Here is a 21,462-nt window from a genome sequence, read left to right as displayed (position 1 = left end):
AGGCGGAGGGCAGGGGCGGAGCGGGTGGGGGCAGGGCCACAACCAGAGGCCCAGGGTTCCTGGCAGCCCCTCCCTCGGCCCCTCCATCTCAGCACTGACATGGCCCTCAGAAGGGAAGGGGAACAGGCAAGGAGGGGAAGAACTGATCTTTCCAAAAAGGTGGGCCAGGGTACCTGGGAGCATGGTTACTAGGCTGGGGGCGGGTGGGGGAAGGGCCCCAACACCTTCTCCCAGGAAATCTCCTCCCGGGTGGGTAGTAGATTGTCAGGGAAGTCAGGCCTCTCAGTCAGGCTTCCCCAGGCCCATTCCTACCCCCTATCTCACCCCGACCCAATGCCTAAGTCCTCAGGGTAGCGTGTCCTAATACCCACGTGGCCGGAACTGGGGAAGGTTGTGACGCTGGAGCCACCAGCCTTAATGGCTAAAACAGGTGTGAGTGGGAAGCCAAGGCCTGACCCAGCCCAGGCTGGGCACTGGGAGCGTTGTCTCCAGCCTTCCTCAGATGAATATCCTACCCTAGCCGCACCACCCAGAGTCCAGGCAGGGCACAGTTTCCAGCTAGTGATGGGGGGGGGGGGGTGAGGAGGCAGGTGGTAGGATGGGCAGGACCATCCAGTTATTTCCAGGAAGAAAAACCAAGGCCTTGGTGGGCTGTGCCACTAACAGGCAGCATCAGGGCAAGAATCCAGGCAGGCCTTTCCTGGCAAAGGGTAGAGGTCAGGAGGCTGAGGTGGCCCTTGGGCAGTGGTGCAGGTAGCCATACAGCTACCTTCCTAGTTTGTTCCATTCTGTCAAGACTTGGGCCCAGGCTGACTGATTCCAGAATCCTTAGAGACTCCCAGAGTCCAGAGTAGCTCACAGACAATGACCCTGCTCCGAGAGTGCTGCCTTCACGAGGTGTCTGTCCAGGGTCTGGCATACATTTGGACCTGCGGCTGAGGAGCAGAAAGGAGACTTTGTGGGGACAGGGACAATGAGCTCCCACCCCTGCAGATCTCCCTTCCTGCTCCAAGAAGCAAGGAAATCAATGCAGAGGGCTCAGGTGGGCGGGGACAGCCCCAAAATGTTGGAAAGATGGTGGGGGTCCTGGTTCTACTTTTCAGTATGGACGCGGGGCTGGGAGGGAATGAAACTGAGACCACGACCCTGAGCCTGAAGAACTAAAAGCACTGGGGGCAGGTAGGGGGCACAGTAGGGGTGGGTGGGGACCTCAAAGGCACTTGCTGATCTTGGCTGGTAGGGTGGAAAATTGTAAACAGCCAAAGAATTTTGTTTGCTTGCATGGGGCCAGGGGAGGCTGCCCAGGTCCAAGGCAGAAGCCGGGAGGAGAAAGAGGCTGCTTCCCAGAAGCCCAAGAGCTCAGGCTGGGGTGCATCCTTCCACTCCCCTCCCGAAGGCCCCTGACCCGCACTCTTCCTCTGCCAGCCGGCCAGGCCAATTCAGGAAAACTAGGTCTCGAGGCTCAGGAAAGAAGGGCACAGCCCCACCCTGGCTGGGCACAGACACAGACACCGCTACTCCAGGGAAGCTTCAGGGGACGGGCCACAGAACTTGAAGCTCACACAGCCTCCCTCACTGATCAACTGCAGAGCTGCTGAGCAGCCTTGGGGAGGTTGTGGGAAGATGCCTTTTATGGGGATTGAGGGGTGAAAGCCCATCCTCAAGCCCTGTCACGTTCACCCAGGTGGACCCAAGGGCCCCATTCAGCCATTGTCAACATTCAGCCCTTCCAAAGCAGACAGATCCCCGGCAGTACAAACAGGGTTGTCCACCAGGGACAGTTTCAGGCTAAGATCCCAGACCCTTCCCAACTGAGCCACCGAAGTTTCAGAGCCGTGTCCTGAATCACAGAGGTCACACAGAATGCTCTTTACCCCCCTGCAGAGAGGCAGAACCACCCATCAGGAGGGGTCTCTGGATGGGCCTACACCCCACAGTGCAGAAGTGAAACTTGAGGGCCTCTGCCGCCTCTGACTGCCCCGCCTGGCCCTCTCGGGCCCCTCCTTTCCTGCCCCAACTGCTGTCCTCACAGCCTCTGCCAGCCAGGTGGCAGAAGCACTAAGTGGCTCTAGTGGTGAGGAAGGGCAAGGGCTGGGGCTGGGCTGGGGGCCCATCAGACCCCTAGTTGAGAACTCCATCCCCGGACGTGCGACCCTCCCATGCCAGCTGGCTCCTGGGAACTGAGCCCTTCATTACCCACCTCCACCTCCCCAGCTGTGTAGGGACAGGTGAGGAACTCTAGTCTCCTGGACCTGCTGTTCCCTCTGCCTGCTTCACAGAGCCTTCTGGGGCTGGGGAGGGGGCCCTATTGCTTCTTCCTCCTTTGCCTGGACTGGCTGCCCCACTTCCGGATGGCTCTTGGGTGCACCCTATTGCCCTGAGGCCCTACGGGGGAGGGGTCGCTCCTCCCCACTCCTCCCTTGTGCCCACTCCACTCTGGTCTGGCCACCAACTCTGGCTGGCCCGGCTGCCTGCCCGGTCACCCGATCCGCCCCATAAACTTGACGGCGCGTGTAGGGCGGCGGCTGGCTTGGTGGAGGCGGGGGTTGCTCCTTAAAGGAGCCGTCAGAGGGTGCCCTGCGTCCCCGCGGCTTCTTCCCTTCTCCAGGGAGGGCAGCCCGGTGTTCTGTGGCATCGCAGACCTCACGGGCTTGGGCTCGGAAGAGGCGATGGCAAGTGTCAGTGGAGGGAAGGCGGGAGGTGGGGGTCCTGGCACGGGAGGGGTTCGGGGGCTGCGGGACTGGGCAGGGGTTTGGGGGGAGCGATGTGGAATGCCCCTCGGCAGTTGTGCACCCCAGGACCCTGCCCCACACCAGGGCTCCTGCGCCCGGCACCTGCCGGGCCAGCTCTGGGGAGGATGATTGGGCATTGCAGCTAGGGGCATTGGCCCCTTGTAAGGGGTCTAGGGAAGGGCTCTGGCTCAAAGGTGGAGGGGCCTAAAGACGGTGAAACCTGAGGGCGAAGGCAGGGGAGGGAGAGGTACAGAGGCAGCGGAAGCTCAGAGAGAGAAGGGCAGCTCACCCAAAGCAGGGGTGAGAGGCTGCCTGAGGCCCTTGGCTCTCCCCCGACTTGATTCCTCTTGGGTCTGAAGTCTGAGCTCACAGAATTTCTGTGTAACCAGCTCCTTCCACCCTCGTGTGGGGAGAGAGAGGTCAAGCACGAAGCTGGGGCTGCAGCCATCTCCAAGTCAGCAGCGGAGGTTCTGTCCAGCCCCAGCGGTGCAGGCGCTGGGGCTCCTGGGCAGCACTTTTTCCTCAGAAGAATGGGTTTCAGGCATGTTTCCGAGTTGAGGGCTGTGATTGTCTCTGCAGTTGTATTTGCTCACCTGCATGTCCAGAGAAACACACATACACTTGTCTGTGTGTCTGCACACACATTCGCACATGCACGCATCTGTGACACACATATACACGTGTGTAAAGTGCACACATGTGCCATATATCTACATGTGTAATACAACTCTCATGCCACACACTGTCACAGACACGTACACATCTGCCTGCATACACGTGACACATGCGCGCGCGATACAGATAACACAAAGGGACCCTCAGAAACAGTCACACTCACAGGCGCCCACACCATTGGCTCTAGCCCCAAGGGTGCCTCAGTTCCTCTGTAGGCCTGTGGGTGCACAGCCACCTCCAGAGGCCTCACCCCTCCTGTCGCTGCTCTCACTCCCATGACTGGTTTGTTTTGCTCATTACACTTGGCGCCCTCTGAAATGACTGCACTGATCTGAGTCCTTGTTGGCACTCTGCCCCCTCCTGCATGGGGACTTTGTCTGTGTCCCCCAATGTCCCAGGCTGGCATGAAGTAGGCACACAGAGTTTGTGAATTAATGCCTGTGTGTCTATGGGAGGGGGGTTACGAGGGAGGGTGACGTGGTGGGGCGGGCGCCTGCCCACGTGGGGGTGACCCCAAGGGTGTGCCCAGCGTGGGTGTGTCTGTGATTGTGGCCAGGCAGGGCACACTTGGAGGGAGGGGAGAGCTCGGAAGTGGAATGCGACCCCCCAGCCTCTTTTCCCCCAGGGGCTGTAATCTGATCCCTGGGGACTCCCCCCTAGCCTCCAGCCCGCCCTCGTCCTTGCTGCAGCTCCTTCTCTTCCAGATCCTGGGGCAGAGTCCAGGGCGGCTCAAGGCTCCTCCACACACGCCTGCTGAACCCTGAGCACCCTGAGCTGCCCGGATGGGGCAGGCTGCGGCCGCCGCCATGATCCCAGGCCTGGCCCTGCTCTGGGCAGCAGTGCTGGGGGGTGCTGCCCCCAGCCCTCCCCGCCTTCGGCTCTCCTTCCAAGGTAGGTGCACCTGGCAGGCAAGAGGGCTTGGCTCAGGGTGAGCAGGAGAGAGACCCAGTGTGAGTAGGGGGCACTAAATTTGCTGCTGCCCTGTGCCACTGGCCCAGGTTTGAGTGGGGGCACTTTCAGGCCATCTCCAGTTAACCCTGTCCTGGCCTCAGCCCCCAGCCTTTCTGCACACATTCTCCTCTGACTTTCCCAGGAAGACCCCTTCTGTTCCCGTGGCAACAGATCCTGCCTGTGTCCCATCTACCACCCCCACACCCCTGACACAGAAGGGTGGTCACCAGGCATCGCACTGAGCTTAGGCTAGTAGCAGGGTGGCAGAGAAACCTCAGCCTGACTTTGGGGTGGGGGTCCTGGCTTTCCCTACATACGCAGCCTCCCCCAACACCCGGCCTCCCAGTGCACCCGCCTGCAGACACTGCTTGTCCAGGCACGCCTGAGGAGTTCAACCTGCTTTTCCCTTGGGGTGGGGGGGAAGGTGCTGCATTGCCCACTCTGGAAGCTTTTCACATGGGTGGATCTGTCTTCACGAATGTAAACTCACACATGGGTAAACTCACATGTGTGGGCCAGGTCACATATACAACCATCACCTGTGAGAGAGACGATAGGTAGGGTCTGGGGAAAGCTCCCAACATGGCTGGCAAACACTACCCTGCAGAGCTCCAGGCCCAGCACGGTCTCCGGACCTTCAGGCTGGAGAGGACCTGCTGCTATGAAGCTCTGCTGGTGGACGAGGAGAGAGGACGCCTGTTTGTGGGTGCTGAGAACCGCGTGGCCTCCCTCAGCCTGGACGACATCAGCAAGCGGGCCAAGAAGGTGCCAGGGACCCCCAGCCTCTGTGCTCCCCAGGGGGGGTGGGCCCCTGAGCAGACACCCTCTTCACAGAGACCAGGCAAAGGCCCTTGACCTGTGTCCCCCTTCCCTGACCCCCTCGCAGCTGGCCTGGCCGGCCCCTGTGGAATGGCGAGAGGAGTGCAACTGGGCAGGGAAGGACATTGGTGTGAGTGCCGGCCGCCCGGGGCGGGAGTGGGGAGGCCCGGCCCCTTGCTCCACAGACGGCAGAAGCCTGCCTCTTCTGTCTGGGATGGGGGCAGGGGGTCGAGGTGGCTGAAGTTTGGAGGTAGTGAGTCAGGGTGGAGGCTCATGTGATTCTTCTTGGGGGCGTCTGAGTCATAGGGGGCTGTACAGGCCTATGCTTCTCCATGCACCCCTTCTGTGAGAGGTGGGCTGAGCTGGTCACCAAGGGTGTCCGGGCCCCTGAAGCCCATGTTGCTACTTGGCTGGACTGATGCAGAAGAGAGGAAGGGGTGAGGTACCACTGGCGAGCTGGGACCCCTTAATGCTGCCTCCCTGGGGGAGGCCTCATCGTCCCTGCCCCTGCCCGCCCACTAGACCGAGTGCATGAACTTCGTGAAGTTGCTGCATGCCTACAACCGCACCCACTTGCTGGCCTGTGGCACAGGGGCCTTCCACCCAACCTGTGCATTTGTGGAGGTGGGCCACCGGCTGGAGGTAAGGCCAGATCTAGGCAGAGAGGGAGGTTGGGAGGTAAAGAAGGGCCTGGAAGTAACAACTGCCCCCTGCCTCCCAGGAGCCCACGCTCCGGCTAGACCTTCGAAGGCTGGAGGACGGCAAGGGCAAGAGTCCTTATGACCCCAGGCATCGGGCTGCCTCCGTGCTGGTGGGTGAGTCCAATGGCTAGGGCCCTGCAGAGACTCTAGACCCTCCTGAGAGCCCCTGAGAGCCCCCAGGGCATCACTGACTCCTTAAGAGCTCTTGGGCTCTCTCTCCCCACAGAGAGCCTTCAGATTGGCTAAGCAGCCCTTGCCCTATCTGCAGGGAAAGAACTGTACTCAGGGGTGGCCGCAGACCTCATGGGCCGGGACTTCACCATCTTCCGCAGCCTGGGCCAGCGTCCAAGTCTGCGAACAGAACCACACGATTCTCGCTGGCTCAACGGTGAAAGGCTGGTGGAGCTATTGGGAGGGGGCTCTCATCCCCAACAGGGTGGGTGCCTAGTAAGACCCATAAAGGAAGTGAGCAGTGGGTGCAGCCAGGTCTCGCCAAGTACCCACCATGCATCAAGCCCTGTGCTAGGGCCTGGGGCTGCAGGGCAGACAAGACCTGTGTGGCCCATGCCCTCGTTGAAGTCACAGACCTCAGAACAGGTACATAATAAGATGGTTCCAATGGCAATGAGACCAGTGAGTGAACAGACAGAAAGGGAAAAGGAGACCAGGTGGTAAGAGAACTGGAGACAGGAAGTCATTCTGCTGAGGACAGGGGAGAGCTAATTCCCAAAGCACAGCAGGATTGAGGGAAGAGCATTCCAGGTAAAGAGAACAGCTAGTGCAAAGGCTCTGGGGCAGGAACAAGCCAAGGAACAGACTCATGAAAAGAGAAAGGATAAGGGGTCTGCATTGTCAGAGATCAGGGTCATTTGTTCTAAGAGTGAGGGGACCCAGCAGAGTATTCACAGCAGTAACAGGGGGAATCTGCTTCCTGCTCAAGAGGAAGATTCATGAGTGAAGGTAAAACCCCAATATCCCATCTCCCTCCTTTCTGGACCAAGGGCCTGGGGAACTGTCAGGGGCAGAGGGGAGAGGCCTGTGTGTCTAGGTAGTCTTGGTCTCTGCTGCCCTCTTGTGGTTACTTCTTGACTCACAGGCCCTGATCCTCTGGATGTTGTCCCCTTAGAGTGCCATCCTACCTGGAGACCGGGTGGTCAGATGCTGCCCTGTGGGCTTCTGGGGGCACCAGAGAAAGGAAAGGGAGCATGTGGGTCTCATGAGTGGCAGGGCCAGGACCTTTCTGACCCCACTCCTCCTGCTGCTAGAGCCCAAGTTCGTCAAGGTCTTTTGGATCCCAGAGAGCGAGAATCCTGATGATGACAAGATCTACTTCTTCTTCCGTGAGTCAGCAGTGGAGGCTTCGCCATCACTGGGACGCCAGACTGTGTCCCGGGTTGGCCAGATCTGTCGGGTGAGGAGTCCTTGGGCCACATCCGATGACTACATCCCTGCCCTTTTGCCTGTCTGGGCCTCCCCCTCATCCCTGCTGATTGACCCTGCAGAATGACGTGGGAGGCCAGCGAAGCCTTGTCAACAAGTGGACCACGTTCCTGAAGGCGCGTCTGGTGTGCTCAGTGCCAGGTGTCGAGGGTGACACACACTTCGACCACCTCCGTGAGTGCCAGGAGCAGAGGATGGGGCTGGAGAGAGGGAGTGCAGGGGGCCAGACCCAGGAGCCGGGCTGCCCAGAGGGCTGTGTGCCCTCCCCCAACTAGGCTTCTTCCCCACAGAGGACATGTTCCTGCTGTCCTTGAGGGACCGCTGGAGCCCACTGCTCTACGCTGTCTTCTCCACATCGAGGTGAGGGGCAAGGAGGTAGAGGGCAAGGCCCAACGGGCTCTGCTGGGCCCCTCAGTCTGCTCATGTCTTCGCCTGCAGCACCATCTTCCAGGGCTCTGCAGTGTGTGTGTACAGCATGAACGACGTGCGCCGGGCCTTCCTGGGGCCCTTTGCACACAAGGAAGGGCCCATGCACCAGTGGGTGTCCTACCAGGGCCGTGTCCCCTACCCCCGGCCTGGCATGGTGCGTAGCCCCAGGAGTCCCACCACAACCCACTTAAAGTCTCAGGGGTGGAAAACTTGGCCTGGGATCTTCTTGGTGAATGTGTTTTTTTCCTTCCGTTATGGGTGGGAAAACATCACCTTCGTCAGACAGGGCTCCTCAGAGGAAGGGCATATTTCCCCCTAAGAGTCCCAAGGGCAAGGCTGGGTCTTCTCTCTTCAGATTCTCAGGGCAGACCTCTGTCCATTAGCACTCCCCTATACTCGGGTACCTGGAGGTCTCTTGTGGACCCACCAGGCCCTTGTACCCACATCCCTGTCGTGCCTCCTCCCCACCTGCCCAGTGTCCCAGCAAGACCTTTGGCACCTTCAGTTCTACCAAGGACTTTCCTGATGACGTCATTCAATTTGCCCGGAACCACCCCCTCATGTACAATTCGGTCCTGCCCATGGGTGGTCGCCCTCTCTTCATACAAGTGGATGCCGGGTACACCTTCACCCAGATCACTGCAGACCGTGTAGCAGCTGCTGACGGACACTACGACGTCCTCTTCATTGGCACAGGTCAGTGTCCTGCCATGACTACCCATAAAACTCTGTCCAGACTCTCTTCCACCTGTCAGCAGAAGCTGCCCCTGCCCAGTCCCATCTTCACATCTTTGCCTGGGTTGTGCTCTCATCTCCTTCTGGATGCTGGTCTGATTGTTCCAACCCACATTCTTCACCTATCCAACCATGCTAAGGGTAAAGGCCTCAGAAGTGAGGAGATTCCCAGCCCTAGCTGCCAGGAAACACAAGGAATCACTCATTCCTCATCCCTGCAGACGCTGGCACAGTGCTGAAGGTGATCTCCGTCCCCAAGGGCAGCCAGTCTAACGGGGAGGGGCTGCTCTTGGAGGAGCTGCACGTTTTTGAGGTGAGGCCTAGCCCCCTCCTCCTAGAGGAACCCTACCCCATTGATCTCTGATCCCAGCAATCGCTCTTCCTCCTCTCAGGATTCATCTGCTATCACCAGCATGCAAATCTCTTCCAAGAGGGTAAGTGACCAAAAGGCTTGGGAGCAGAAGGGACCCAGTGTGTTCCCCGGGCACCCCTACCCCCACGCCTCCCTTGGTAGTTTGAAGCACTGGGTTTGAGTATAGGTTCTGCCTTTGCTAGACTGCGTGACCTGAGACCCTGATCAGTGTCAAGTGGGGTGAGGGATCCCTGACCAATGGGAGGCGGGCACAGGGCTGCCTTCGGTCAGCCCGGAGCCCCTCGTGCCCCCTAGCACCAGCTGTACATAGCTTCGCGGAGCGCGGTCGCCCAGATCCCGTTGCACCTCTGTGCTGCCCACGGCCGCGCCTGTGCGGAATGCTGCCTTGCGCGAGACCCTTACTGCGCCTGGGACGGGGCCGCGTGCACGCGCTTTCAGCCCAGCGCTAAAAGGTGGGCAGGGTTGGGGGCGGGCCACCTGGAATCATTTGCAGCACCTGGCTAAATGAAGGACTCACGGAGGCTCTAATGTACCAATGCAACCCCCACCCTGCAGGCGGTTCCGTCGGCAAGACGTGAGGAATGGCGACCCCAGCACGCTGTGCTCCGGCGGTGAGTGCCCCAGCTGCCCCACTTCTGGGCCTTTGAAGACGCCCCACCCTGCCCTACCTGAATCTGACATTCCTTTGCCCTCCCCAGACTCCTCTCATCCCGCACTGCTGGAGCGGAAGGTGTTCGGTGTGGAGGGTGGAAGCGCCTTCCTGGAGTGTGAGCCCCGCTCGCTGCAGGCGCGCGTGGAATGGACCTTCCAGCGCGCAGGGGAGGCGACCCACACCCAGGTGAGCCTCACGCCCTCCCTTCCCAAACAAGCCCTTGTCCCGCCCCCTACATCCAGGAGAGCCCCGCCCTAGCCAGTGTGGTTCCCACTTCTAGACTAGGTCCGACCCCGCCCAGTGAGACTCCGTCCAGCTAGACCCCTTACGTCCAGTTTGGTCCCTTACCTGAACTCCACATTCTGATGAGGCCCCATTCCATCTAACTAGACTCCTGATACCCCCCTCCCCGATCCGAGAGGAGCCCCGCCCTCGCCCCGCCCACTGAGGCCCCCGCCCCGCCCCCATGTTCAGGTAACCCCCACCACCTCCAGTCCAGTACCGTCCGGTTTCGTCCGGTCCCGTAAATGTTTCCGCTTTTAGACCACTGGTCCCAATGCACCCAACCTTCAAAGGTACACCTGCGAGAGTCCCTTACCTGCTCATGCTTGGCCACCGTTGACCCTCTACCTCTCCTGGCCCGACCTGGGAGCCGGGTTTCCTTGTTCCTGACACCGATGCCTTTGCCTCCCACTGGCCCCGCCTGCAGGTAGCTATGGAGAAGCGCGCGGAGCGCCTTACGGGGGGACTGCTGCTGCGCGGACTGAGGCGCGGGGATTCTGGCGTGTACCAGTGCGCAGCTGTGGAGCAGGGCTTTTCGCAGTCGCTGCGTCGCCTGGTGCTACACGTGCTGAGTGCTGTGCAGGCCGAAAGGCTGGCCCGGACCGAGGAGGCTGTGCCCGTAGCCCCTCCAGGCCCCAGGCTCTGGTACCGGGACTTCCTGCAGCTGGTGGAGCCGGGCGGCGGTGGCGCGAGTTCCCTGCGAATGTGTCGTCTGCAGCCTGAGTCGCGCCCACCGCCTCCCGAGTCACGGAGGAAGGGCCGAAACCGGCGAAGGCACGCCCCAGAGCCGCGTGCTGAGCGGGGGCCGCGCAGCGCAGCGCACTGGTGATTCGGCAGTCCACGCCGGGTACAGGGAAGGAGGCTACAGGCAGGACAGGGGGAGGACAGACCGTGGAGGACGCACAGCTAGGGGGCCTGGCACATTGGTCCCTGGTTGATGGAGACACCGACCTACAGGCCCTGGCTGAGGGGCAGCCTCCCCGGCTTATTTATTAACAGAGGATAACCCTTGAATGTAGCCCTGGGAGGGACGGCCCAGGCGGGGCACAGGGGCCGGCTGGTCGGGAGGAGGGAGATAAGCAAGGCTCCAGAGCAACGACCTGGGCAGAGGAGGTGCCCGGAGTGCCCACCCCGGGATAAAGACCTCCTCCTTGGAGAATGAGCAGAAAGCTGTGAACAGGCTGAACTGGTGGGGCGGGAGTGGGACAGGCCGACTGTACTAATGCAATAAACACATTATGAGCCGAAGCTGGAATGGCCCCAGCTGACAACCGCTGGTACTAGGTCTTGCTGTGCGGCCTTGGGCAACTTCCTAGCAGTCTTAGGGCCTCAGTTTCTGAAAAGGATGCTGTGATGAGGATTAAAGGCAGTTTCCATGTGACTGAGTAGATTCTGTGGGGCCTTTGGGGCCCTACTGACCTGCACAGTATGTTCTGAATATGATTTCTTGGATGAGTGCTATGAAGAAAATGAAATTTGGAGATACGGAAAACAATGTGAGAAAGCATCACTGAGGGGGTGACATTTGAGCTAAACAACAAGGAGCCAGTCATGGGAGTATCTAAGGGGTGGAGTGTTCCAGGAGGCAACAGCTAGTGCAAAGGTCCTGAGGTGGAAACAAGGTTGCTGTGTGTGAGGAACATCAAGGAGGCCAGTGTGATACAGTGGAGTGATGGATTTGGGATGTTTTAGGGGGAGGATTCTCACCGTCTTACTTCCTCCCAGTTGGGGAGAAGGGTCACAGGGGTCCAACAGCAAGGGGTGGGCCCTCAGCCTGGCCACTTCCTCCCTTCAGGGGTGAGTGGTACCATGCCTCCTCACACAACATGGTGTGACTTGTATGGAGAGAGGAGGGAGGAGGTAAACTGCAGACATGCAGCTGCATTCCATTTTCACGTGTCCTGCGCCAGGGAGGAACCATAATTGTCCTTTCTGTTTTACAAATGAGAAAATGGAGGTCAGAGAGCAGGCAATTCGTTAACCAAGGTTGTAGGCTTATTAACAGAAATACCAATCTTCAGCCTAAGTTTGCCCACTGACCAACATGAGTGCCTACCTTTATAGGTGTGTCTCTGCCCTCTTTGGGGATTCTCAGAGCCCTCATTGCAATGCACTCAAGCTGTCCATCACCCCAATCCCTGGTGCCAGCAGGTCACACGGGTAGGTTCTTGTCCGTGTGCTTGGAGAAGAGATGACCCAACTTTGGGTCGGGGTCTTTGTGGGTAGAGGCACAGGGCTCCCTTACATACCTTGGCTGCCATGTGGGGCATTGCTGGAGGTGAGCATGAGGCAGCTTGTCTGGATAAAGACACCAAGGCCTGTGCGTGTATGGGAGTGGTAGAGTTCCCCAGGAAAGACCCTGGGCATTTGTATTAGTGGAGGTGTGCTCTTGTCTGGGCTCCATCACCAGCTAGCTGGCCCATGTGGGTCACTCCACAACTTCCCATGGCTGAGAGCTGCCCCCTCTAAATATAGCCCAGTGGGTTGAGCTCAGGCCTATTTTAGGCCCAGGCTGGGAGGTGGCCTGCCTTCCCCAGGCTCTGAGGAGCCGCTGCTGCTTCCATCCTGTCCTCATACTGAGTGCTATTATCAGCCCCCCAGCTGCCCACCGCCCACCATGCCTGAGGACACCCAAGAAGGTAGGAGATGACCGTGGGGGAGGGCAAGGCCCCAGTCCTGTGACCCTGTGAACCACAGAGCAAACCCACTGTCCCACTGACCTCACTTCCTTAACTAGTTATCAATCACCATGCCATAGATTAAGGGAACCTGCCCCCTGTGCATGGAGAAAGGGCTATGTCTGGAACCCCACCTCCCCTTAGGCCCTGCCTGTTTCCCCTGCTAGGGACAGCAGGGAGGGATTGGGGGGAGCTACTCGCTTGGGGGTAGTCAGCTATAGGCTGTGCCCAAGTGGGTATGGGCTGAGGAGGTGGCCTGCCAGGCCAGTTCGGCTCTTCATTCAGGGAGGAAGCTGGGATTGGGGGCGGGCAGTGGTTCTAGGAAGCATTTGGGCATGCAGCCCAGGGACCAGGAGTGGATAGATCTCTGGTCACCTCCAACTTGGGCCTAACTGGACCCAACTGTTAGCCAGTTGGGATCCTTTGGCCTGGCCAGACTGACAGCTAGTTAAGACTTTGGTGGCCAGTCACCTAACTACCCCACTGCATGCAAGAAGTACAGAGGTTCACAGGGGCCACAGCAGGGATGACCAGCTGCTTCACTGCTCCAGCAGGTCTAGCTGGTCAACCCTCTTGTCACATTTTCAACATTTCAACTGGATAGGAGGGCCCCAGCCCCCACTAGTGGTGGAGGATATTTGCCTCCTTTTGAGGCCCTAACAATGATGTTTACCACGATTTTCCTGGTGATGAACAGAATCTGAGTTCAATTTATAAAGTGTAGGGAGGGGCACCTGGGTGGTTCAGTCGGTTAAGTGGCCAACTCTTGATTTTGGCTCAGGTCATAATCTCACCATTCGTGAGTTCAAGCCCCACACTGGACTCTGCACTGACAGCACTAGTGGAGGCTGCTTGGGATTCTCTCTCTCTCTTTGCCCCTCCCCAACTCCCAAGCCGGCAAGCTTGCTCTCTCTCAAAATAAATAAACATTAAAAAAAAAAAAAAAAAGTGTTGGGAAAGCAGAGCCAAGTGCAGAGGAATTTAACATGACCCCTGACCTATCACCCAAACATAATGACTGCCAGCATCTTGTTTCACTTTGGAGCATTTCAAGGGCCAGTTTCAAGCAAATCATGAAGGTTGAGTTATTGTTGTGAAAGTGATAGTCCAATCACCTTTGCCCCTATCAATGCCCCATACTGTTACCTAGCAGCCAGCTGGGTATCTGGAGGTTTAAGGAGCCAAGATTAAAAAATAAATAAAATAAAAAGTCAAAGAAGTAAAAAAAAAAAAAAAAAGTACTTTTTTAGAAATCACAAAATAAATACTTTTGAGGAGTACAAAAATAGTAAGATCACAAGAAAAGTACAGAGGTCCCAGTGACTAAATGGGCAGAGGCTGTGAATGGATAACTAGGAAGCCACACGCATTCATCAGGCCCTCCAGGCAAAGAGACCGAAATAGGTCAAGAAAAGCCTTTTCTCATCTCCCAACTGGCAAACATGCGTACACGTGTGTATATAAATTTTTCATTGAAAATGTCTAATGGTGGCGATGTTGTACCCTTTTGGGGGCTGTGGATAGTCATTCTGGAGGACAGTTTAATGGCTTAAAGAAAAAGTCCCTGCTCTTTAAGCCAATAATTTTGCTTCTGGGAATCCGTCCTTATTAACAATTAGGAAATTGGGAAAAACCTTCATACTCAATGATGCATATCCTTCCTGGGAGTTACTTCCAAAGGGAACTGGAAACAACCTAAATGCCCAGGCAGCCTCAAAGGGGACCTCAGAAGCATGTAGAACAGCTTCATAACAAAGGCATGTCACATGTTGAGTGAAAACAGGGTTCACAGAAGTACAGCAGGATCAGGCTGAATATGTTAAAGCAGAGCCAAGGCCACAAAGCACAAGCACCACCCAGCTAGGATGGAGATGTGGAGGTACCAGGCACTGGGTCTGGCCCAATGGCCAACCCACAGGGTCTGCAGGGAAAAGTGATAGCAGAAGAGGCAGGAATGAATTTCACGCACTGTGGGGTTAGTCCTTCAAAGCTGACAAACTCTTCTCTAGAAATGAACAGGCAGAGGAATGCCAGAAAGCCGTTGAAGTGCTTGTAAGGAAACAAAAGTGAGCAGGTCAAACGTACCTCCTGCTACTGTAGGTGTTAACAGGCCCACAGAGTTCTGAGGTCATCCTGGTTCCGAATCAAGTGTCGTTCCTGAGCTGGTTTTAGGGCACTAGGAGCCAATGTCCCTTTGTCCTGTCCCATCTTTTCTGAGCCGCGGCTGCCGCATGAAGCCACCTTAAAAGGGAGGCATGACCTGCTGGCTGAACCAGCCCTGCACTGTCCCAGCAGACACCTTGGCACTAACACCGAGCACGAGGAGCAGGGCGCCACTGGCCCCCAACCACATACAGGAGGTGCGCCTGCACCAGGTGGAGTCCATCAGCGACCTACACAGTGGAGGTGAGGGGCATAGGGCAGGGGACTGACATGCTGGGAGAGGGGAGGAGAGCAGGCACAACCCCTACCCTCCCGATGCCCCATTTGCCCTGCAGGTTCGCTGCACCCCTACCTGACTGAGGAGGTGCAGCCATGGGACGAGCTGCTGGGTATCTTGCCACCGTCGCTGTGTGCCCAGGCTGGCTGCAGCCCTGTGCACAGCAGGGGAGGCTTCCTGCTGCTCGCATTGCTGGTGTTCACCTGCCTGGCACTTGCCATCCTGGCTGTCTACCTGAGCGGTATGGTTGGACGGTGCGGAAAGCCAGTGGGAACTGAGAGCGAGTAACTGGGACTGCAAGGCTTTTCTGCGTGGCTGGAAACAGCTGCAGAGGCCTAGCCAGTGAGGTGGGGAGTTGTGGGGTGGCACGTGGTCTGATACCCCCCCCCCCCCGTTCCCGCCTGCCCGTCCACAGTGCTGCAGAGTGAATCCCTCCGCATGCTGGCGCACACACTGCGCACACAGGAGGAGACGCTGCTCAGACTCCGGCTTGCCAGCCTCAGCCAGCTGCGGAGGCTCAACTCCAGTGAGGCCCAAGCACCCAGCTGAGATACCACTTGGACCTGGGGCTTGGGTGTGTGTGTGGGTGGGGAATAAAGTCGCCATTGGCAGGTTTCTCCTGACCCATTGTCCCACCCTACTTCCCCGGTGAGGTTTTTGTACAAGAGTCTAACCTGACCCCACAGCTACCTGCCTCTCCTGTCTTCAAGCCAGGCCTAGCCAAGTTTTCTGGTGCCAAAGTCCTGCTTTGGGTGGCCCAAGGTCAGAGGAAGGCATACCAACCTCCTGGCTCCTTCTGTGGCCTGTCAGCAGCCTCTGGCTTCCAGATAGGTTCAGAGTCTAGAAATAGCTGCCCCCCACCCCCAGCTGCCCAAACCTTGCCAGGCCTCCCAGCGGGGGTCCAGCCTCAGTGCTCAAGCAGGCAGAGCTGAGTATGGGGAGGAGGGCCACCTGAGGAGCTGGTCTTGGAGGTCAAAGGTGAGATGGAGATGGGGGAGACCCAGTGTGGTGGTGAATGGCAGGGCAGGCAGAAACACCCAGGAGCTAAGGGCCACAGATGGTTGAGCATTCAGTTTAATTACCTCTAATAATCTTTAAAAATCAGCATATAGATCCATTCCAGGTAGCCCGGCCTCCCCACCGGTTTTGGTGGCATTTGTCCAGATGCCATTCCCCTCAAGGAAGTAGGTCACCCCAGGGGAGCAGGGCCCAAGAAAGAGAGAAAGGCACATCCCTCCTCCTGCCTGCCCCACAGCCCTGGGACAAGCACACATCTGGCCTGGCCTGAGACAGGGCAGAGAGAAGCACAGGGCTGTGCTGAGGCAAGGGGCCAGGATACCAAGTGCCCTGGCCTCCAGCCACCACCCCTGTCTGTTTTTGGTTTTGTCATTAAAAAAATAAAGCCACAATTCCTGGCAGGAACAACCAGTTGTTGCAGTGTCTTCTGTTAAAAACACAGGCACGAGTGTGGACAGTCTCCTCTTCAGCTGGCCCCACCTCACAGGATGTCTGCCCGCTTGTCTCGCACACGGCTGCGTGCCTTGGTCCGGGCTTTGAAGGCAGCGGCGTTGTATAGGTGCTGGAGTGGGGGCAGAGAGTGATGATATGGTGAGCTAGGGAAGGGGAGGCCCAGGGCTTTTCCTCTAGCCCCTGCAGAGCTCCAGGCCTCCAGGCCGTGGGAATGGAGGGACGATAAACGTGCCCAAGGGTGCGAACCTTCTCAAAACGTGAAATCTTGCAGGCCTTCAGGGCAGTGGCATCCAGCACCAGGACAGGACCCAGGCCAAAGATATCACGGAGTAGCTCGTTGTTCTGGGGGCAAACAGGGCAGTGAGCTCAAGCTGGTCCAAAACAGCCAAGCTGGGTGTCCCCTCCCTGTCTACTTCCCCACCTGGAGATGGTGGTGCATGCCCGATCCCAGCACATCCTTGAAGGCAGCATAGATGCGGCGCCGAGCCCAGCTGTCCACATAGAGCACCTCAAGCCCGAAGCGGACCGACTCTTCCTCACACTCACCGCCCTGCAGAGTAGAGGGACCCGCAGAACAGGGCTTGGTGGCTGTGCCTGGGGATGCACTCTCACTAGGACACACGTTCTCACACACACCTCAACAAAGTGCAGCACAGCGCGGAAAGTAGAGCGCTGACGCCGGCGGTCAGCCTTGGCACGGTACTTGTTGCTGTCGGTGGCCAGGGTTCGGAGGGCATTGCAGAGGGCCTCCATGTCCTCGTAAATAAAATCCTCCTGTGGTGGGAGCAATAGAGGGCGTGTGAGCAGAAGCCCGCGCTCTGCTGGCTCTCAACTTGGGGTCGCGCAAACCCTTCCTATCTCGGAAGAAGTGGTTTTCTTCTCTGCCTCTCCCCTTTGAATTCCCTCCTGGTCCCTGCCTGGGCCAGACACCCCTGCCACCACCATGGCACCCGGCATCTCAGTCTATGTTAGGGCTACCTCCCCTCCATAAGGACCTAAGGCTGTCCTGCTTTTTCTGTGGTGTCCCCTGCATTCAGCCGAGGATGGGCAGGTGGAGTCAGCAGGCCCCCTCCCTTCCCCTCACCCCTCTCTCACACCTCAAGGTCCCGGGCCAGCTCAAAGAGCAGTGCGATGGTCTCGCCGGCAGCGATTCGCAGGTTCACACTTTCGCTGGACAAGAGCTGGGGCAGCCGGGGCAGCTGCCTGAGGAAGGGGCAGGCTGAGCTACTTGTGGGTTGGGGGGGCCTCACCTTTCCCCTTCCACTCACAGCAGGCAGTTGCTCTTACCTGTCCAGGATGTGGCTGATATGGGTGCTAGGGCAGACGGTGAGTAGCAATGCCCAGGCCTGCAGGGCAGCACAGAGCAGGCCATGCAGGCTGGCAGGGACCACAGGGGCTGTGGAGCCACCCATTCCACAGGACCGGCTGAAAACACCTTCCAAGCAGTTGAGGCAAGAGACCAGGTCCTAGGGACACAGGGAGGCAGCGGGAGTGGCTCAGGGGCAGAGCCAGGGCCTAGGTACTCTATTAGCCATGCCCAAAGGTCACTTACCTGGACATCGGCAGCAGCCACATAGCACCCCAAACCAAGAGCAGAAGCACACTGTTGGAAAGAGGGCAAAGCCACGCTGTGGTTAGAGAGTGAGCCTGGGTTCCCAGCCACAGGGCTCACCCTCAGAGTAAAGGAGCCTGAAAGCAGGTGGAACCCACCTCTCCCCTTAGGGATTAGGGGAGGGAAGGGTGTCACAGAGCAGAGAACACTCACGTGAAGCCGAGCAGCAGGACAAGCTGTGCCATCACTGAGCACAGAGACCAGGAGGGGCTGTAGGCTGTGAAATAGCTCCTCGCCCTTGGGTCCAGGGCCCAGCTGCACACAGAGCAGACCTAGCACAGCAGCGGCTAGGGCCTGTTCCTCCCCCTTCCCTGTAGGAAGGCTTTCCAGTCAGCCCATGCAGCAAGGGTCAGTACCCAGCCAATTCAGGTCTCCCGTGAGCCCCCGGGGCCCAACCTTTCTTGAGGCACTTTTCCAAGGCATCAGCCAGTGTGAGGCGGCGCTCCAGCAAGAAGTCAGGGAGTAAGCGGGATGCCAGGGCCAGGCGAAGGCTCTCGAGAGCACCCTGCCGGGTCTTGGCACTGAGGAATGAAGAGAGGGGACCTTGTGCACCAGCCCTACTGGGTCATACTTGGCATGGGCTGAGCAGGGACAGGGGTATAGGGGTTGGCTGGCAGTCAGAGGTACCTCTTGTCTGTGAGGCAGTCCACATACTCCTTCAGCTTCTCCTCAAGGTCTTCCTGCTGGCCCTGCTCATCCATGGCATCCCCCCCTGCAAGGCCAGCTGGTCAGCCCCGCGTCTTGCTTTACCCCAGGGAATCCCCAGAGTCCCTGCCAAACTCCCACTCACTCTCACCAAGGCTGTCCTCTGCTGCAGTGCTAAGAAGGCTGGGGCATTCACTGGTGGTACTGCGGGCCTCACTGACTGCCTCATCCTCACTGGAACCTGAGTCAGCTTGGGTTCTGCTCCGGGCACCTAGGGAGGGTGGAACATAGCACTTGGCCCGCCCTTACTGATGTCTGATGGCCGGGGGTACCTCACCCGGCCTCATGACCCCCCAAGAATAGAGTCCTGCCCCCTCTCAGAGATGAGAAAATGGGAGGCTGAAGTGGTACACACAGGGACTGATGCAGGGGATGCTGAGCCAGGAAAGAGGAGAAAGGGAGTGAGGTCTATCAACTGGAGAACATTCCCAGGCCCAGCCTAGGAAAACCTGGCAGGCTTCGTGAGTACAGCCCCTGTGAGACTAGAGCCTGCTTTAAGAAGGAGACTGAGGTCCTGGTAGAGGCAGAAGGGGCTGCACAGGCCCCACCTGGAGTGGGGACATATCTAGGCAAATCCTGGGGGAGCTCAGCCACCAGCCCAGATTATGCCTAAAAATGGCCAGGGCAAAAGTCAGGGGCTTCGATTATTGAATCTGTATATACAGAACATATACAGACAGACACAGGGTTCAAATTCCAGCTCCATATCGTGAAAAGAGTGCAACCAGGTCAAGTGCCTAGACTTCAACGCCTTTTTTTTTTTTTAATGTTTATTTATTGTTGAGAGAGAGAGAGAGAGAGAGAGAGAGCGAGCAGGGTAGGGGCAGTGAGAGAGGGAAGCACAGAATCTGAAGCAGGGTCCAAGCTCCAAGCTGTCAGCACAGAGCCCGAAGTGGGGCTTGAACTCCTGAACCATGAGATCATGACCCAAACAAAAAGTCAGAGGCTTAACCCTAAATGGGTGAGCCACCCAGGCACCCCCAATGCCTTAATTTTTTCATCTGCAAAACAGACATGCTAAAACACCTCATTTAGTACAGCAAATGAAGACAATGACTGAACAAACAACTAGTTAAGGCTCTTCTTTGGGCCCACAACCACCCATCTGCCTTGGGGCAGAAGCCCAGCTGCTAGTGGATATGGCTGGGTGCCCCAGGCTTCAAGCATACGGTCTTCTGAGCTCCCCCTGGACTATCCCAGGCCTTCAGCCCTCGGTGGATGGACACACAGGCTCCTCCTGACCTCGGGAAATGCAGAGAGTGGAGTGACCCCTGACCACACGAGTCCCTAAAAATAGGTAAACACAGGAGAATGTCAGGGTCAGCAGAGCTGGAATGCTCCTGTGTGTGGGTTCTGCCCAGGGCCAGGGGCTGACTTTGGCAAGGGCAGCTCCTGCAGCAGAGTCCCAGATGGGTTCTGGTCACCAGACTGGTCCTACTTCTCAGAACGACATACGCCATGTACCTGCTGGACAAAGTGCAGCACGCATGCAGTCCTCCGCTCATCACCTCTCTTACTACCCTAACCAGCCAAAGCAGCCTAGCCTCCCTCATTTGTTCCCTCTCTAGATGCCAGGCCTTTGCACAAATTATTTCCTCTGCAAAGTGCTCTCTTCTTCACCTCCTCAGGATTCACCCAGAAGCCCCTCAAGGATTCCTTGGTTCTTAAGTCTGGGGCTGACACCATTTAAATGAACTTGTCCCCCAACACCAGTCCTTCTGTAATGTTGCTACCCTCTTAGATGTCCCCACACCCAAGTCCCATTAGGGTGGTCTAAGCTGTGCCTAGCAGGCACCCCATTCCTGCAGAGTAAACATATGTGTTTACTGAAGCAAGACACACTTCTGTTCAAAGCTGATAAGTCTCAGGACTGCCGCAGGCTCAAGGGCACTCCCTAACCCTCTCGGGCCAGGTCCACCAAGGCCAGAATCCTGCAACATCCCCACCGCCCCCCACCCCTCCGCCAGTCCGCCCCCTACCTCAGTACTCTCCGTCAGAGTAGCCCTCCCACCAACTTCCTAGTCCAGTCCAGTAAAAGAGCAGCGATTTAGCGAGGCGGCAGGCTTCCTGCTGTCTGGCGAGCTTGTCTATCATAGCAGGTAACTGGGCTGGATCCGCAATGGAGAAACTGAGGCCGAGAGGCACCGACCAGTTTAGGCCCGGTAGCGTGGGTTCCTGAGCAGCAAGCAGCGCCCAAATTGAGTTGGGCGCACACGTGGCCGCTGCCTCCTGGGGCACGTGCTGGCCGCGGGAGAGTTGCGGGAGGCAGCGCCAGGTTGGTCGACGCAGGAGTCTCCGTTCGGGAGCCATCGGGAACACCGACGGGCAAGCCACGCAGGACCCCCGCTCGCCGTTCATCAGTAGCTCCCCACTTACCGGCTCCGCGGCGCTGGCCACCCTTGCGGGGTGCGCTGCCCTTACGAGCGCGGGGCATGCCGGGAATCAGGAGCGCGGGCGCGCAGAAGGCTCAGGGTCAGGGGCCCGGCGGGCGGGGGCTCCAGACCGGCGAGACACCGGCCGGTGGGCTAAGCTGAGAATTGGGCAGACGACGGGAGCCACACGCCGCACGCGACACCATCTTCGCGAGGCGCCCCGCCCTGCCAAACGAGTCGCTGCGCCCCGCCCTGCTAAACGGGTGGCCGGGAAGGCGAGTTCTTGGCCATTGGGTTCCGGGACCACATGCGCACGGCCGAAACTACTAGTCCCAGGGGACTGCGCGCCCAGATCACCGCCAGCAGGCTAGGCGCAGAGCACCTCGGGAATTGTAG

The 21,462-nt window shown here is 58.2% G+C and overlaps 3 protein-coding genes across 13 annotated transcripts; 2 read left to right on the top strand and 1 right to left on the bottom strand.

Moving 5' to 3' along the window:
• The first annotated feature begins 20 nt into the window (after window positions 1–20).
• SEMA3B (semaphorin 3B) lies at window positions 21–11,060 on the top strand. Of its 7 annotated transcripts, none has more exons than XM_025916025.2 (18): window positions 21–159; window positions 4,112–4,298; window positions 4,966–5,123; window positions 5,245–5,307; window positions 5,700–5,819; window positions 5,899–5,992; window positions 6,147–6,266; window positions 7,144–7,289; window positions 7,381–7,492; window positions 7,609–7,678; window positions 7,757–7,901; window positions 8,224–8,443; window positions 8,704–8,795; window positions 8,875–8,916; window positions 9,150–9,307; window positions 9,411–9,466; window positions 9,554–9,693; window positions 10,217–11,060. In XM_025916025.2, the coding sequence occupies exons 2-18, from the start codon at window positions 4,190–4,192 to the stop codon at window positions 10,616–10,618; spliced, it is 2,247 nt and encodes a 748-aa protein (XP_025771810.1). In that variant the 5' UTR covers window positions 21–159; window positions 4,112–4,189; the 3' UTR covers window positions 10,619–11,060. The 7 variants fall into 7 exon arrangements, with proteins under 7 accessions (XP_025771810.1, XP_086554265.1, XP_086554264.1 ...); XM_086698139.1 differs by lacking the exon at window positions 21–159 and adding an exon at window positions 1,538–2,228; XM_086698138.1 differs by lacking the exon at window positions 21–159 and adding an exon at window positions 2,348–2,672.
• A 158-nt stretch (window positions 11,061–11,218) lies between these two features.
• Window positions 11,219–16,335, top strand: LSMEM2 (leucine rich single-pass membrane protein 2). 3 transcript variants are annotated; one of them, XM_086698151.1, is made up of 4 exons: window positions 11,219–12,428; window positions 14,763–14,873; window positions 14,966–15,148; window positions 15,323–16,335. In XM_086698151.1, exons 1-4 carry the CDS (start codon window positions 12,407–12,409, stop codon window positions 15,454–15,456), a joined length of 450 nt encoding a protein of 149 aa, XP_086554277.1. In that variant the 5' UTR covers window positions 11,219–12,406; the 3' UTR covers window positions 15,457–16,335. The 3 variants fall into 3 exon arrangements, with proteins under 3 accessions (XP_086554277.1, XP_025771811.1, XP_086554276.1); XM_025916026.2 differs by having other exon boundaries at window positions 14,760–14,873; XM_086698150.1 differs by having other exon boundaries at window positions 14,686–14,873.
• On the bottom strand, window positions 15,966–21,364 carry IFRD2 (interferon related developmental regulator 2). 3 transcript variants are annotated; one of them, XM_025916010.2, is made up of 12 exons: window positions 21,071–21,359; window positions 18,786–18,905; window positions 18,617–18,701; window positions 18,386–18,510; window positions 18,143–18,300; window positions 17,930–17,980; window positions 17,665–17,843; window positions 17,475–17,580; window positions 17,014–17,151; window positions 16,799–16,927; window positions 16,624–16,719; window positions 15,966–16,486 (listed from the first exon to the last, which is right to left on the bottom strand). In XM_025916010.2, exons 1-12 carry the CDS (start codon window positions 21,126–21,128, stop codon window positions 16,406–16,408), a joined length of 1,326 nt encoding a protein of 441 aa, XP_025771795.1. In that variant the 5' UTR covers window positions 21,129–21,359; the 3' UTR covers window positions 15,966–16,405. The 3 variants fall into 3 exon arrangements, with proteins under 3 accessions (XP_025771795.1, XP_086554273.1, XP_086554274.1); XM_086698147.1 differs by lacking the exon at window positions 21,071–21,359 and adding an exon at window positions 20,674–21,021; XM_086698148.1 differs by lacking the exon at window positions 17,475–17,580 and having other exon boundaries at window positions 21,071–21,364.
• Window positions 21,365–21,462: the final 98 nt, after the last annotated feature.

The sequence above is a fragment of the Puma concolor genome, chromosome A2 (genome assembly GCF_028749965.1).
Source record: "Puma concolor isolate L17-30 chromosome A2, mPumCon1.1.hap2, whole genome shotgun sequence".
NCBI lineage: Eukaryota > Metazoa > Chordata > Mammalia > Carnivora > Felidae > Puma > Puma concolor.
Note: the sequence above shows the minus strand (reverse complement) of the source record. Positions and strands in the feature narration are given on the sequence as shown.

Coding starts and splice junctions, on each gene's coding strand:
- SEMA3B (XM_025916025.2), top strand. CDS start 4,190: ATGGGGCAGGCTGCGGCCGCCGCCATGATCCCAGGCCTGGCCCTGCTC. Junction 4,299..4,965: donor CCTTCGGCTCTCCTTCCAAG/GTAGGTGCACCT, acceptor ACTACCCTGCAG/AGCTCCAGGCCCAGCACGGT. Junction 5,124..5,244: donor TCAGCAAGCGGGCCAAGAAG/GTGCCAGGGACC, acceptor ACCCCCTCGCAG/CTGGCCTGGCCGGCCCCTGT.
- LSMEM2 (XM_086698150.1), top strand. CDS start 14,723: ATGACCTGCTGGCTGAACCAGCCCTGCACTGTCCCAGCAGACACCTTG. Junction 14,874..14,965: donor CAGCGACCTACACAGTGGAG/GTGAGGGGCATA, acceptor TTTGCCCTGCAG/GTTCGCTGCACCCCTACCTG. Junction 15,149..15,322: donor CCTGGCTGTCTACCTGAGCG/GTATGGTTGGAC, acceptor GCCCGTCCACAG/TGCTGCAGAGTGAATCCCTC.
- IFRD2 (XM_025916010.2), bottom strand. CDS start 21,128: ATGCCCCGCGCTCGTAAGGGCAGCGCACCCCGCAAGGGTGGCCAGCGC. Junction 18,301..18,385: donor GGAAAAGTGCCTCAAGAAAG/GTTGGGCCCCGG, acceptor GCCTTCCTACAG/GGAAGGGGGAGGAACAGGCC. Junction 16,928..17,013: donor CTGTGCTGCACTTTGTTGAG/GTGTGTGTGAGA, acceptor TCTACTCTGCAG/GGCGGTGAGTGTGAGGAAGA.